Raw genomic sequence first — 14,887 nt, forward strand, 5'->3', positions numbered from 1 at the left:
AATTTTAGCCTTTGACCCAAGAGTGAACTAGAACTGCTCTGTGAATTAGGTAGTTTCATGTTGTTGGGCTTTTAATTTTAAACACAAGAACATCAAACTACCTGATTTACTCCAGTTATCCTCCTCGGTGGGTTTGCTGCGGGCAGCTGCCCCGGCAAAGGATGGGGAGGGGGGCGGCCTGGCTGTGCCCCCGGTTCCGCCCCCGGTTCCGCCCCCGGCCCGGTCCGGTCCGGTCCCCGGAGCCGCCGGCCCCCCGCGCCGGGCGCAGCCGCCGGCCTGAGCTCCGGGGCCCTCGGGGCGGGGGGGGGAATGTGCTAGTTTCTTTGTTTAAACTCACTTTTTCGGGGACCTTTTGTGGAAAAAAGAAAAAAAAACACGCAGTCACGCCCCAAATCATCAAGAGCTTATTAAAGGTCTAATTAGGCTGCTGCGCCTCGCGGAGGTTAAAATCCCGCTCCTGACCGGCGTGTCATCATCCGGCCTTACCAAACCGCGGTGGATGCGCCGGCAACTTTGTGCGTCGCCTCAGCGCACCTATGTACAGCTACGCGCACAGCTGTGAAGAAATTCAAGGGCCTGTACTCTACTCCTAGATGGAAAGGGCAAAATGTGATTTTTTTTTTTTTTTAAGGAACACAGCAGAGCTATGTCCAGTTGGTGCGCTTAATTGTTCCCAGTGACAAAACGCGTGCATTAAAAGCCCTGCGCCGAAGTAGGCAGTACTTCACGTTAGCGCTTGCGCTGCTTATGTGCGACAGGAACCGGGACGGGCGAGAGGGTCTCTGCTGTTTTTCTAGAGATGCAAAATAAACCCCACCTAGCAATAGACTTGCTGGACCCTGAATTCAACGTCCTATTTAGTCACCGAGGAGCTCCTCTATCTCGTATGAAAAAGCGCACATGTCATTAAATGCAAAGCCCGGGTCTGTACAAGAGCACCCCCGCGTAGATGCGCGGACGCAGGTCCCTGCTGGGCGTTTCAGGAGTGAGCTCTAAGTTCATCACCGAGCCCGAAATATGACGTCTTAAAATAAACCTAGGCGAGCGCCATGGCTGCAAAGCTCATGAAACGCAAGGTTTTAGGCGGTGTCAGAATTGCTCACAATCATTTTTATCCACATCCTTCCTCCGCACCGCAACGTGTTGCGTGTTGGAATACGCGGATTTATTTTTAACCTATAAAAGTGTGTGTGAGAAAGAGGCAGCGCAAACAGAGCCCTCCGTGTTAGTGTGTGTGTGTGCCTGAATGAAGGCACATTTTGCATGTATACGTATATATGTCCACCAGTTGGGGTCTCAAATAGTTGTGCGTGTGTGTTGGTAACGGTATCAGCTCATGGAAGCAATTTTAAGTGCTTTGCTGTTTCAAATACCCATAAAAGTAAGAAGTAAGTTTCCCATGGTCCAGGCCACTATTAAGCAAGCCTGAGATTGCCTCTCACTGCACTGGTTGAAGAATTAAAGTCTGATATGATATCCAGGGTCTAAAATATCATCTGCTCCTATTTTTTGTGGCCATGGGATTACCGGGAACTCGGTGGGGTTATTTTCTTAACTTGGAATGTTAAAACAAAACGAAAACAAACAAACAAAAACCTCATACGGGCTTTAACCCGGTGTGTGCTTTATTCCTGAAACTGGTAATTGTTGTAGGCATATTGCCGATGTTGCCTATTAAACAAACAGCCTCTCCAAGGGGAGGGGAGAGAAAGTCAAACAGCGTAAAATAGCTTGGAGTTTTCTACTTAACTCACAAGTTCTGTGACTCCTTCCTTATAAACAACGTGCTACTTGGGCCCTAACTCAAAGCCTTTAAACGGAAAAGGACAATCTGGGAAAGTTAATCATAAACTCTTCAGTAATAATGTCCCCATAGGCAACCACTAACCTGCCTTGTAAATGTCTGGGTTTCTGATTTTGATCTCCCTCCTCCCCACGTAAATACAGGAAGCACGGTCCGAGGAGGAGGATGGAGATACAGTGCTGGGAAAGATCAGAATCAGGCCCAGAGCGTCTGTATTGCTGCCTGAAGACAAGAATTTGGGATTAATTTCCAAAGGGTTCGGGGAAAGAAGAAGTGGGGAAGGAGGGTGCGGTGGGCAGGGTCCCACTTGACCTGCAAGTGCGTCTGCCTTGCGGTTTATTTCTCTTCCTTCCAAATTAGAAAGATAAGAGCGACCTTACCTGGAGAAGAAGCTGTGTGGGGATGGCTAAAAAATCATCCGCATAATAGCTGCTTCGTTGGCAACATACTATGCATTTCTGCGCTTTCTCCTTCCCCAGTGCAGATAACGAGCAACGCTGATTAACTCAACAAATATCCCTCAAGTTCCTATTCTGCAAACGCCCACTCTGTCTGATATTATCCCGACTCAGGATGAGACGTAATTATAGGCAAATTGTTGTAAAAGAGCCTGTCTGAAAGAAACACCCCCTTTTTATTTTACCGCGTCTCATGCTACGGATTTAATTGAAACAGTTAGATCATAACTTACTTCTCCTACCTGTGCTTTTATTTTCCCACCCTCTCCCCCTGCCTTGAGTGCGAGCGACAGATTTCTCACCATCATGGCTTGTTACTTCCTTTCCTGCCATACTAATGCGATTTGGACGATGTTTGGGGTGGTGGTGGGGGGTGGGGGCTCGAGTTATATTGTGGTGACCCCAAAGCAGATCCTGGGCTCGGGGCAGGGAAGCAGCAGCGGTGGCAGAGGCAGAGCCGCTCCCGGGGCGTAAAAGCTGCGGAAGCAGGAGCGAGCCAGGCGCCCAGCTATTTAATGGAAGTTTAATATTATTTCAAGGAGGGAGGCGAGGGGGGAATTAGTCTAGTAGCCAGAATGTGGGTTCCGAACAACAATCAAACTTTATTTCAACTTTCTCTCCGCCAGCTTCCCTTTTCAAATGCACATACGCTTTTACTTTACAGGGGATCTAAATGCTTTATTAACTGCTGAGATTACAAACCTCATTTGGAATTGTGTTTTTTAGCCAGAGTATACTTTGGGTTCTTGGAAAATTGCCCACATGTGTAACTTGTTTTTGCTTCTCTTCAGACAAGGAATTCCCCCCCCTCCCCTCCCTCCTCACCACTTACGGATTTTTAACAGACGGCAGCATTCAAACTGAGAGCTAGCACAGGAAATGGCAAAGGTAGATCCTTCTGCTTTCAGGCTACAGAAACTTATTTCACTTTTTAAAGGGTTTTACTCTTCAGGAGGGATTTTTTTGTTGCGCTTTCGTGAGTTTGGAGGGGTTCGTGACTGAAGTTTCTTTCATAACCTCTTAGACCTGCGTAAATGTATCATTCATACATTCTGTTTGCTTTATGCTGAGTTTGTATTTCGGTTTCCTGGCTCTTAACAAATAAGTTATTCGCGTGTTGTTGTTATTATTATCACCATTATTATTATCACTGTTATTATTTCAGACTGTTTTACAAAGCCCCAAATAAATGCTCAGCCCTTTGAAGGCTGGGTTATCTTAGAATCTGGTCTCCAGACTCTCCATAGCCATGAAGTTCACCCTCAGCTTTTATCCTCTCTGTCTTACCCTTATCTGCTTCTAAACCTAAATTGGAGGACCCAGTGAATATGTCTTAAGTAATGCATAGTATACCAAGGCGCCATGTTGGCCTCTTGGTGCAGAGATTTGGTAGAAATCCCTCAGTCCAACACTGCCGGTGTCAGCAGTGCAGGAGGAGAGCTCTGCACCCTCAGTCTCCTCCACTTTCTCCATATCAGTGATAAAGAAGCGAAATCATCTGGAAGAAGGTGCCAGTTCTAATCAGTGATAACAACAGTCTTTAAAAAAGTGGTTAAATATGTTTCCGGCAAGAAAAGGATCCTCTGCTTTTTTTCTTATGCCAGACCTTATAAATCAGTAAGAGGCGGCAATTGCACAGAGTTAAAATCTGCATATGTTTTCATCATAGAAATGCCAAGCCCAGAAGCTGTTTGTTCAGGATATATTTTGGCAGTTATGTATTTCAAAGGGAAGCACTATTTGGAAATTATTTCTTCTTTTTTCTACAAACAATAAAGATTATTTATAAGCAGTAACCGAGTTCAGAAACCTCTGGCTTTCCATCGCAAGCTGAGAATACTCCACATTTTTCCTCACAGCCAAATACACTTAAAACCCTTGGCGCTGCCTCTGAAAGCAGGAAAAGTTTCCACTTTGAGATTTTTTTTTTTAATAAGTATTCTCAGTTCCACTTCCCTTAACTAACTCACACAATCACATACCTAAAATTAATCCTGCCATTATGTGAACTGAGCAAAGCTTGTGCATCCTGTCTCCTTTACCCTAAACATTCATTCCCGCAACTTCTATATTCTGCTCTGAGGTCACTTTCTCCTTGACTTTTCCTTCTCCAGTATTTTTGCAAACAATGAGCTTTCCATGCGATTTCTGGTGGGCGCTATTTTGGGCTTTAAAATATAAATGTCTATGAAATGTCAATCGAATCAGACAGCATCACACGACTTGGTCTCTCCAAGCGGGCAGATCTGGGATGAAGCTGTAGCTAGCCTTAAGCTCCCTCTTAGAAAAGGCCACAAAGAGATGAGCTATTATGGGGATATGTATAAAAAATAAACTACTGAACGAACGGAAACCTCCAGAGGAGCAAAAGCAAATGGATTTTGCAGATCTTCTTGTGAGGTTTCCATCCACTAGGGATCTTAAAACCCTTGGATTCTGCCTCACAGTCACACTCTTAAGAGTCTTCTTGGTTTGAATTTATATACTACAGAAAATTATATACTCACATGCTGACATAGTTCATCATTATTTATCGGAGGCGCACCAGGATTTTTTCCAAGAATATATTTATTACAGGTAAGACATGGCCAATCTATCTAGCAAACAGAGAACAGGTGTTTTGCTTCAATTAACGTTCAATAATTTCATCTATACTTACTCAACACCCTGCTACCAACATGGCTGTTTATCCATCAGTTGTATAAACAATTTCCATGAGCCAAGCGAGTTTAATCTCCACAACACACTTAAATCAGCCCTTTCCTTTTCCAGGCTCTCATAACATTTTCAGAGTCCCTCCAAATCTATTGTGAAATAGGCTGATTTTTAAAAATCATTTCTGAAAGGCAATAAAGCCGAGAAATATGACAATGTGAGCAGCCAGCTCGTATTTCTTGTCTGATGACACAAGGTCTTTTCATTTCAAAACCTCCCAACTCTTAAGGAAGTAAAGGAAAAAAAAAAGAGAGAGAGAGAAATTATAAAAGTTGGAAAAAGCCGGGAATTCCCCCGTCGCTTCGCACAACCCTCTTTTTGTGTGAGATGCACACTGGAAAGAAGCAGCGGTCCTGCCCCACGCTACTTTGTGGCAGAGACTTCTCTGCCTTCCTCGGTTTAAATGCAAAAAGGATGAAGTGGAGTTACTTTGGATTTGCCCCAGGGAAAGGAAAGGAGAGGAGAGTTTGCGAGTCGGTGGGGAGCACTCACCTGGGTCACATTTACTCACGGTAGTCTTTGCAAGATCTTAGCCCAGAGGCTGTGAAGGGCTTACCAACCAGTCCTCAACCCTCACCTTGGCTGGAGCCTGGAGAATGAATCTGCTTTTCAAGCAGGGAAGGTTTTTGCACCGGTTGGGGGGCTGTTGCTACATTGATTGATTTAAAATATAAAAATAAATCTAACCTCCAGCATTAAGCCCCATTTCTCCTTGCCCATCATCCCTACCCTCTCGATTTTTTTAAATGAAAATGGACAGCTTCCTAATAGCGCCTCTTTTAGCGGAGCTCTGGTCCTGGACATGGGGATCGTGTCCGTCTAGCAGGGTCAGCTGCTCATGTACAGGAACCGCTTATAGGAATAAGGGAAAATATAACGCTTCTGGTCTAGGTTTTTAAGCGCCTTTATAATCTGCCAGTGTCCGTAAAACCCCTCTGATAGCCATTTCACACATACATTTTGTGTAGACACGGACATATGGACTCATGTACACACACGCACTCGCCGGTCTGTATGGCTCATACAGACAGAACGAAAGGCGAAATATAGTTTTCCTTGATTTCGGGTGGCTATTAGCACCCCCTCCAATGTTATTATGACTCTGTTAATACGGACTTACATCCCTATATACTTCAGGAAGGATTCGCGATGATTTATCGTCGCTAGAAATCTCTTTGCCCTTCACTTTAAATATCCTTCTGTGCGAGGGTGAGAGGAAGAAGGGCGGAGGGGTAATAGATTAAAGGAGGCAAATTGATCCAGACTGTTACAGCTGAAGTCCAGAGAAACACTTTTGCCGTAATCATACAGTGCACCTTTTCCTTAACCAACATTTACGACGCCATCGGACCATCTCGCAATAAACGCATTTGTCATAATAACTTGGTCAAACTGACCCTGTTACCCTGCACCAGACTGGCTCGGAGCTGTGTCTAGCTATAACCCCGTGTCAATCATTGGCTTCGGTGCCAGCAAAGAACTCCAAATCTTTTAGGTTTTCAACAACAACAACAAAAATCACATTTCAAATGCAAGCGCGGGGGGTGTTTGGCACCCACAACGAAGCACATACATGCAGCGATGTGGAGGTGTGAGGTGGGGGGGCGCGGGAAGGGAAAACGCGAAGGATTCCTTCTTTTTTTTTGCCCCCTTTCTTTTCCACAGGCAATAAATTCAAGGCTATAAAAATCAAACAAAGCTAATGTAAGTTTTATTAAACTATTTAACCGCCACAAGTTTGAGGCATTCTGTAACAAAGCAGGATCAGTGGCGCACTGTATTTTACTAGCCTTGTAAAGTTAAATGAAGGCTTCTGATTTCAGCAATGTGTTAAACTATTTTAGCCCAAGAAATGCAACCCTGAGATTATACCGTGAAACATGTGGACAAATATTCATGTGTGTGTCTCTGTGTGTATGTGTGTATGCATGTATATTATATACACATTTATTTATAAACACATATATTTTAAAACAGTCTTTGGATGTTTGTCGGAGGCAGCAGTTCGGCAGCTTGCTGGTCAAAGTTGTAACGTCACGTATATCTCATTGACATTTTAAATTTAATATTTAATCGCATTATTTTACCATGTTAACAATCAGTTACACCCCCCCCCCCGTGGGTTAATTATTTACAACATGCTCCCACTACTCTTCCTATCTTGGTCCATCATTTTCTTTGTAAAAATGCATAGATCTGTGCATTTACATCTGTGTGAATGTAATGCACATACACATATCTATGTATATAAGATCATGGGGACGGGGGGAGGCTGGACTGTACTTATTCTCTGGCTTTTCGCAATCGCATTCTGGAGCGCGAGTGGCAAAGAATAGCTTTTATTTCTATTTCCCCATGATGGTTATTAAAGCGTACATCAGCATCTTCCTAAAAAAAAAAAAATCACGCTCCCCCCGCTCGGCCCCCCCACCCAGTGTTTCAGGGGCAAATCTATGAAGGGATATTAGGCAGAGCTCTGGCCGTTTCGTGGCTTTGCTAAACTCCTGACGTTTTGCAACATTGCATAAACATAAAACAATCCATCCTTGATATGGAATGCAAGGGCGGATGACAGCGCAGCGCAGCCCCCTCGGCGGCGATTGATTTACGCCGCGCCTGACGCTTTATCAGGCACACGAAAAAAGTTTGACCAATCATTTTGCTGGGAGCTCACAACACAGCAGCCCAACTGTACTTTGTTGGCTAGGAAGTTGGAGAAGGGGGTCGAGTACAAATCTAGATCTGTCCTATATATTTTTTTCCCTTCATTGAACCGTGCTTTGTATGATGTCTGAGAATGTCCATTTCTGGAACTCTTAGCAATTATTATGTCGACTCTATTATAAGTCATGAAAGTGAAGACTCGCCTTCAGCTAAATTTTCATCTGGGCAATATACAAGTTCCAGGCAAGCTGGGCATAATGAACATCTAGAATTCCCCTCCTGTAGTTTTCAGCCAAAACCTCCAGTTTTCAGCGCCTCCTGGACTCCTTTGAATCCACATTCTTCTGGTACCCTTCCTGCCGTCTACCATCCATATATTCAACATCAAAGCGTCCCATCTGATAGCAGGTATCTACGGAGCTGGCTGGATCCCGTGCCCAGAGCAGAGAGCCTCCCCGGGCAGGGATCCGTTAAAGCAGAGCCGCTGCTGGGCCGTCCCGGGGATGTCCATAAACAGGGCACACAGGAGTACAATTTAGAAACTTCTGCTGCAAGGGAAGGGATCGTTTCCAATCAAAGGCCCAGCTTCGAGGACAATAAAGTTTGTGAAGGAAGCGAAGACAAAGACAGGACAGATCAAAGTAAGTTATAAAAGTGAGGAAGTAAACAGTATAAAAGCTGGAGGAGGTGCAATAAAAGGGGACAATGCTGCGTAAAGTTTAAAATCAGGGCTTAAAGAAAACTCTCAGATTCCTGATGCCAACCTAAGGGGAAGAGGTGGGGAGGGGAGCGGGGTGGCATTGTCTCTGCTGAAAAATAAAAATGAAAATAAAATTGAGCGTGTTCTCTCAGCAAAAGAGAGTCCAGAGCGGACAAAAGCTGGAGCAAGTCATCCTCTTTCCTACAGAGAGCTGACTCCGGCAGCAGAGACCACTTTTGTAAGCGAGAGCAAATCTGCACGGAGGGTAGAGGGCTGGGGAAGAAAAAGGGGGAGCGAATAAATATCGGGAAGAAAGGTAGGGAAACGGGGACGGAGGGCGGCGATCGGAGGCGAGGAAGGGGAGAAAGAGCAAAAAATTAAGGAGGAAAAGTTCTCGTGGAGGGGGGAAGTAAACAGCAGCAATGTCTTTTCCGTGCCCGTTGCTCTAGTTTACCTCGGGAGATGCAGGGCGCCGGGCAGCCTCGCTCGCTCCTCTTGTCACGTTGTCTCGGGCGCTTTTTTGTTGTTGTTGTTTTTTTGGTTTGCTTGTTTAACTCTTCATTTATTAAATGCAAGGGTTCAGAGTATGAATATTTCAAAGCCATGTTCCCGCCTAGCAAAAAAAACCAAAACAAAACAAAACCAAGAAGTGGAGGGGGGGCTGCTTTCAACTTAATTAGGTCTTTATTTGCAATGTAGCCAGATTGGTGAACAGTTAAACTGCATCATGTGCCTTTTTCGTGACCTGGCTGGTCTCTTTTCTTTTTCTCCCTTGAAAAAATATAGAGGGAAAAAAGTGGTCTTGAAAATATTTTAATAATAATATTAATATTAATAATAATAACAGTGCAAGGGAATTCGAGCAAAAAAAAAGAATGAGTATCTGAACCTTGTGCCGATTCGGCTGGTACCTGGCTTCCATGTGAAATGTAAAGCGGAGCCAAAGTCTGTCCAGGAGGCGAGAGATATAAACTTGGCTTCATGGCCACGGTAAATATTTCGCAGTGAATGTTCAAGTTTTCCAAAGTGACTGGCTGGAACAGGCAGAGGAACAGCCCCCGCCGCGGGTATAACTCTGCAGAGGGTGTGCAGTGTGTAATGACACAGTAATTCTTTTTTCCTCTTGAATTAACTTTATTTTTTCCCAACGTGCAACAGCAGCAGAGATTGCGATCGCAACCATATGATTAAAAATAAAGTATATTCTCGCCCCTCATGATTTCCTCCCCTCCGTGTCCAGGATGTTATGGTGACATTTTTTTTTCCTATCATTTAACTTACACCATGCACACACATACATACACACACACACACACACACACACACACACTCACACACACACACTCACACACACACACACAAAAAGAAAGTCCTATTCTATTGTACTGGGCAGAGATCCAGAACAAACTGCAACCGTGAGGTGAATGATTTGAGAGAATTAAATATCCAGGTTCTGTGTTCAACGTCCCTGAAATTGAATGTATAAAAATCTTGTCCAAGAAAATGTTATTAAGTTATAAGTGAGTGCAGGGACCCGCGCTAAGAGGATGCTGTGTGGTTTCTATGGCATGTGGTTACGACGCATATTTTGTTTTAAATAATAGTTTAATTTGGGCTGATGTTGAGAGCCTGCCAGGGCTGGAAGACGGAGCTGTTTTGCAGAAAGTACTCCACCAATTTCCCTGACTCTTTCAATTTTTGCAAGTATTTCACAATAATGAATCTCTGCACTGTGTATGGCACTGGGATCTGGTAATTTATTTGCTAGATTTTCAAGAAAACATGTGCCAGAACCTCTTCTCTTTCGTTTTCCTGTTTAGGGATTTGTATAGAGTGAATAGATCCAACAATTTCTCACGTTTAAAATGTCTTATATTTTAGCGATCCAAGATATGACCAAAAAATAAAACCAAATCAAATGAGAATCTGTTACGAAGCAGAGCCCGCCATTGCCATTAAAAGATGGGTAGAAGGATTAACAGTATCAATTATTAACAGCTTTCTTCCTCTTTAATATTTAATTCTGCATATTAGATCAAGTCAATTACATTAAGGAAATAGCCGTGCAAATTTGTAAGAGGCAGTACTTACAGTGGAAGATTAACCGGATTATTTTAAAAATATTCAATATATTTCATTTTACGTAGAGGAAACATTCTGGTGGCGCGCGCGTGTGTGTATGTATATATTTATAATGGTCCATTTAATTGGTGTAAAGGTTTATGGCTTCAGTCATAATTTCAGAGGAGGCAAAGGAAATAAAATAGAAATACGTGGTCTGTCTATACAACCCTTCGTTTTACTCTTTCCCGCCTCTCCGCTCCCCAACGGTCAGCTAATATTTGCATGTGATTAGTAAATGCTCTAGCATTTGCCCCCCCCCCCCCAAAAAAAAAGCTTCACCTTTGGGTGCGAACTTCCCCGGGGCACCTCCACCAGCACCGTTTCGGTGGGGGTCTCCCCTGCCTCGTGTCTGCTCCCAAAACGTTGCCCCCCCCCGATTAGATTAATGCCTGAAATGTGCTTTTGGGAAAAGGTTCCCACGTAACTTCTCGCACACGCGAGGATGACGGGCAGCTCAGTATTTATTTCTGGCCGCATTACCCCCGTTTGGAGCAGCGCTGCACATGTCTGCGTCTCCGCTTAACACTGACCAGACCCCGGGGAGGAGAGTCCGGGCAGCCCTCAGAGGATGTTTACTGTATCGAGACGGTTTCTAGCAAAAATAGGCAGGATTTATGAAAGGTTTGTGCAGACCTCCTCGCTGTATTCTTTTCCTGAGCCCTGTGTCTATAGAGCTGCATCTGCAGACACGTGGGGGACAAAAAAAAAAAAAAAACAGCTGAAAAAACGTATTTGTAATTTTGCCCTGGTTTCTCGCTCGATAGTGTGCGTGAGAGGCGCGATGCAGCTATGCGAGTGCAGGCGTGTGGGGTCCATCCTGCCCGCGGAGGCGGAGGGGCGCGGTGGGGAGCGGTGCTGGGGGCGCAGCGGCCACGTGCGCGCCCACGTGCGGGCGCGCAGGCACAGGCGCGCCCACGGGCGCGCAGACACGCGCGGCAGCCCGCTCCTGCGGGGGCTTCGCTCCCCGTCCTTGCCCTCAGGGGCCTCACCGGGAGCCGGTGCTGGGGCGGGGGGGGGGGGCGGTCGGGGCCTCCCCCCCCGCCCCATCTGCGCGGGGCGTGCTCGCCCTCAGCATCCCGTATGATTTTCAGATGGCCTCGGCTGCTAACTCGCATCTTGGCGAGCGTTTTTCACCCGGGCGTGCATATGCGTATGTATAATCTTAATATTTGATGGCATGATTAAAACCTTCTGAGAAACACTCAGGCTGCCTCGTATTGATCTTGCTGCTTTTCTTTCAGCCAACCCAGCTGCCAGCTGGCTTCACGCCCGTTCCTCCAGGAAAAAACGATGCCCTTACACGAAATACCAGACCCTGGAACTAGAGAAGGAGTTTTTATTCAATATGTACCTGACGAGGGACCGTAGACATGAAGTGGCCAGACTCCTCAACCTGAGTGAAAGACAAGTCAAAATCTGGTTTCAGAACCGAAGGATGAAAATGAAGAAAATGAACAAGGAACAGGGCAAGGAATGAAACCCCGAAAAGCAGCATCCTCCCCCCAGTCCCCCCCCGCGCTCCCCGCTCCGGGCAGCGCATCCGACCGCAGTGCTGCTACGCAGCCCAGCGCCCCGGGAAAAACCTTCCCGCTTCCACCTTTGCATGCAAGACCTTGATTATTATTCTTTTTCTCTTCTTAGCGTTGCCACGTAGGAGGCTACTTAGCCAAAACTGCAGCTCGTTTTTGGGGACACACGCTGTGTTTTGTTTCTATTCTCTTGTGCTCTCTCTCTCTCTCTCTCTCTCTCTTTTTTTCTTTTTGTTGGTTCTCTTTTCTTCTCTCTACAGTGTAACATAGACACAGGCTCCTGTCTGAGCAGCAGCTCTCTCTGCTTGCATGTTCTCCATGGAAAGCAAGACGGCAAACAAAACTGGCCACAAACAACTCTGGCCCAAGCCCCCACCAAACCACGCTGTCTTTCTTTATCCACGTAAGGACAATGATTCTCTGTAACATTCACAGCACCCGGCGCGCGCACACGCGCGCACACGCGCGCACGCACACACACACACACACACACACACACACACACACAGAGGTGGCCAAGGAACCAGACGGTTTAATTAAACTACTGCAAGACAGACACATTCGTAAGACTTGCGTTTAATTGCACCCAACAAATCATTTGCAATTCGCCAACTTCATACCGGGGTAGTCGATTAATGAGAGCCCAACTCCCAACTCCGCTGGGTTTCTTTATGATTATTATTTTTTTGTTTGGTTATCCGGGGTTTTTGTTTTAATCGTACCATGGCAGTTATGTGACTTTGACCTGAAAGTTTAGCAGGATCTTTACAAGCAAGCCTCCTCATCTGGTAGTTTTATACTGGGTCACTTGGAAGAGGAGAAAAGACGGGGAGGGAGGCGAGAGAGTGTGTGGGGGGCACTCTCAGAGCCGCATTGTAAATTATTTAGGAGAAAAAGGGGCGGAAGAACCCCTGCCAACTTATTCCTAACTTTTAGAGGAGGGGAAGAATGGGATTTTCTAGTGGGGAAAAAAAAAAAAAACTACCTTAGTAGAGCTACAAGGGACGGGAAGGTTGTGTTCTTAGTGCTAGCATATTTATAATTTATTGTGAATTGACTTTTTCTAAATGCAGTAGACTGTTGCAGAGATAAAGTGCCAACCATAGCGTGTGTGTATTTCCCCTCCTGTTCGCTGCGATGCTTAATCCCCGAGCGGTTTTCGCCGGCTCCGTTAGAAACGAGCTCCCGGCAGGGTCGTAGCCGGTGGCCGGTGCCGGGTCCCGTCGGGGCGCAGCGCCCCGGCCGCGGCCGCCGGTGGCACCGGGCCCCGGCGCGGGGAGCATCTCCTCTAACGAATATGTATCCCGATGGTTTACAAAAGCGATCTCATGCCAGGCTGGCCGGAGCTGATTTCTCATCTGACAGATCTGCCGGAGGTTTCTCGAAACGGCCCGGGCAGGGCTGGTTTTTCCTTTATCTCTGTAAGACTTAACTTTGTTTTGGGAAGGGCGGAGGGAGGGGGGTGAGGGGGGGCTAGTACCAGTTGATTATATGGTGGGTATTGTAAAATGTGCTTGTGGTTGTGTTTCTGTGAATGTTGAAGCTTGTTTTTTTCTGTTTCTGATGTGGCTTTTAAGCATATGAGGAGTTCTTCAGTTGTTAGTTGATGGAAAATATCGAAATAAACCTCTCTCTTTTTCTTCGTGTGCACACTTGTATATTAGCTGCCAGGAGTCTCTCTAGGAAAAAAAACACGAGTGTAAGGTGGCTTGTTTTAATGGGAGGGGGGGGAAGAGAAAAGAAATCTACTTCTGATGTATGTGTGAACGAACCGGTGCAAATCTAATCTCATAAGCGACTAACCTGGGTATACTCAGCGTGAGGTTTTGTTAAACCACTTTTATCTGTTGAGCAGAGATTGCTCTGTGAAGAAGTGATAGGCAGATTTGCGTTTTGGGAAAGGGTTCCTGTTTTTTCCCCCATGATCCAGAGATAAGAAACAAGTAGCTGCGCCTTGATGCACACTGAAATTTGCACCACTTCAGTTCCTCATGAAGGGGGAAAACAAAATCTTTCCCTCGACCAGAAACCAGACCTTAAGTGTTTAAGCCCATTCCTCAGAAAGTTTCTTTATGCCTAGACTTTCTCATGTAAAACTTTCCATCATGAATTAGCTCCTTGGGGGCTTTAATATTTAACTATTCTGTTGCCAGAGTGAGTTAAATGCAACCAAACTTCACTCTGTGTCAAAAACCCTCATCTCCTTCCTCGAAACTAAATTAAGAAAAGCTGTTTCAAAGATATTTTGAGCTGGGGGAAAAAAAAGTTTGTGGCGGCAAGATCATTTCCCTAAACCCGGATTTATTAAAAACAAAAAATTATAGTGAGTAGAAAAGGATTATTTAGATCCGTTTAAGCTAGGCAGTCTAATTTTTAAATTTTGTTGGATTATTCTCACTTAATGAAGGATAGGTGAATCTCACGTCTGCTTTATGCTGAATTAATGTACTCCCCTTATCTCGAATTGTGTATGGACTTGCTTAAATACTTATTACTATATTTTTCAAAACCGTACCCATGACTTAACTGATGTATTCAATCTTTCGGGCACTATAATGCGACCGTTTTTCACTCTCCTTAGAATTGTGGTAAAGAGCAGATATTTTTAAGACAACAGGATAAGGTTCTTTTAAAATAGAATTTAAAATGTTAGTTCATTTTTATTAGGAAATATGCTTACTTTAAAAATGTTGGAACAACTATCTTCTGTAGCATCAGCCCGGATGTATTTTCCAGAGATGTTTAATGCTCCAGAATAAAAATCGATTTTAGAACAACAGTACCTATATGTCATTGTGTTATACTGCTTCATCTAAAATTTCAGAAATATTTTCATTGTATTTTCCTGCGTTCTTTAGTGGCTCGTTAAGTGTATTATAAGAATCAATTTTTG

At 44.9% G+C, this 14,887-nt stretch overlaps 1 protein-coding gene across 1 annotated transcript; it reads left to right on the forward strand.

Moving 5' to 3' along the window:
- Positions 1 to 7,610: 7,610 nt before the first annotated feature.
- HOXB9 (homeobox B9) lies at positions 7,611 to 13,634 on the forward strand. The gene is made up of 2 exons (XM_009675309.2): positions 7,611 to 8,282; positions 11,707 to 13,634. Exons 1-2 carry the CDS (start codon positions 7,775 to 7,777, stop codon positions 11,940 to 11,942), a joined length of 744 nt encoding a protein of 247 aa, XP_009673604.1. The 5' UTR covers positions 7,611 to 7,774; the 3' UTR covers positions 11,943 to 13,634.
- Positions 13,635 to 14,887: the final 1,253 nt, after the last annotated feature.

Source organism: Struthio camelus, chromosome 25, assembly GCF_040807025.1.
Source record: "Struthio camelus isolate bStrCam1 chromosome 25, bStrCam1.hap1, whole genome shotgun sequence".
Taxonomy (NCBI): Eukaryota; Metazoa; Chordata; class Aves; order Struthioniformes; family Struthionidae; genus Struthio; species Struthio camelus.

Bases quoted from the DNA above. Each gene is read 5' to 3' on its own strand.
- HOXB9 (XM_009675309.2), top strand. From the start codon at position 7,775: ATGTCCATTTCTGGAACTCTTAGCAATTATTATGTCGACTCTATTATA. The intron at 8,283-11,706 runs GTAAGTTATAAA...CTTTTCTTTCAG, and splicing joins CAAAGACAGGACAGATCAAA to CCAACCCAGCTGCCAGCTGG.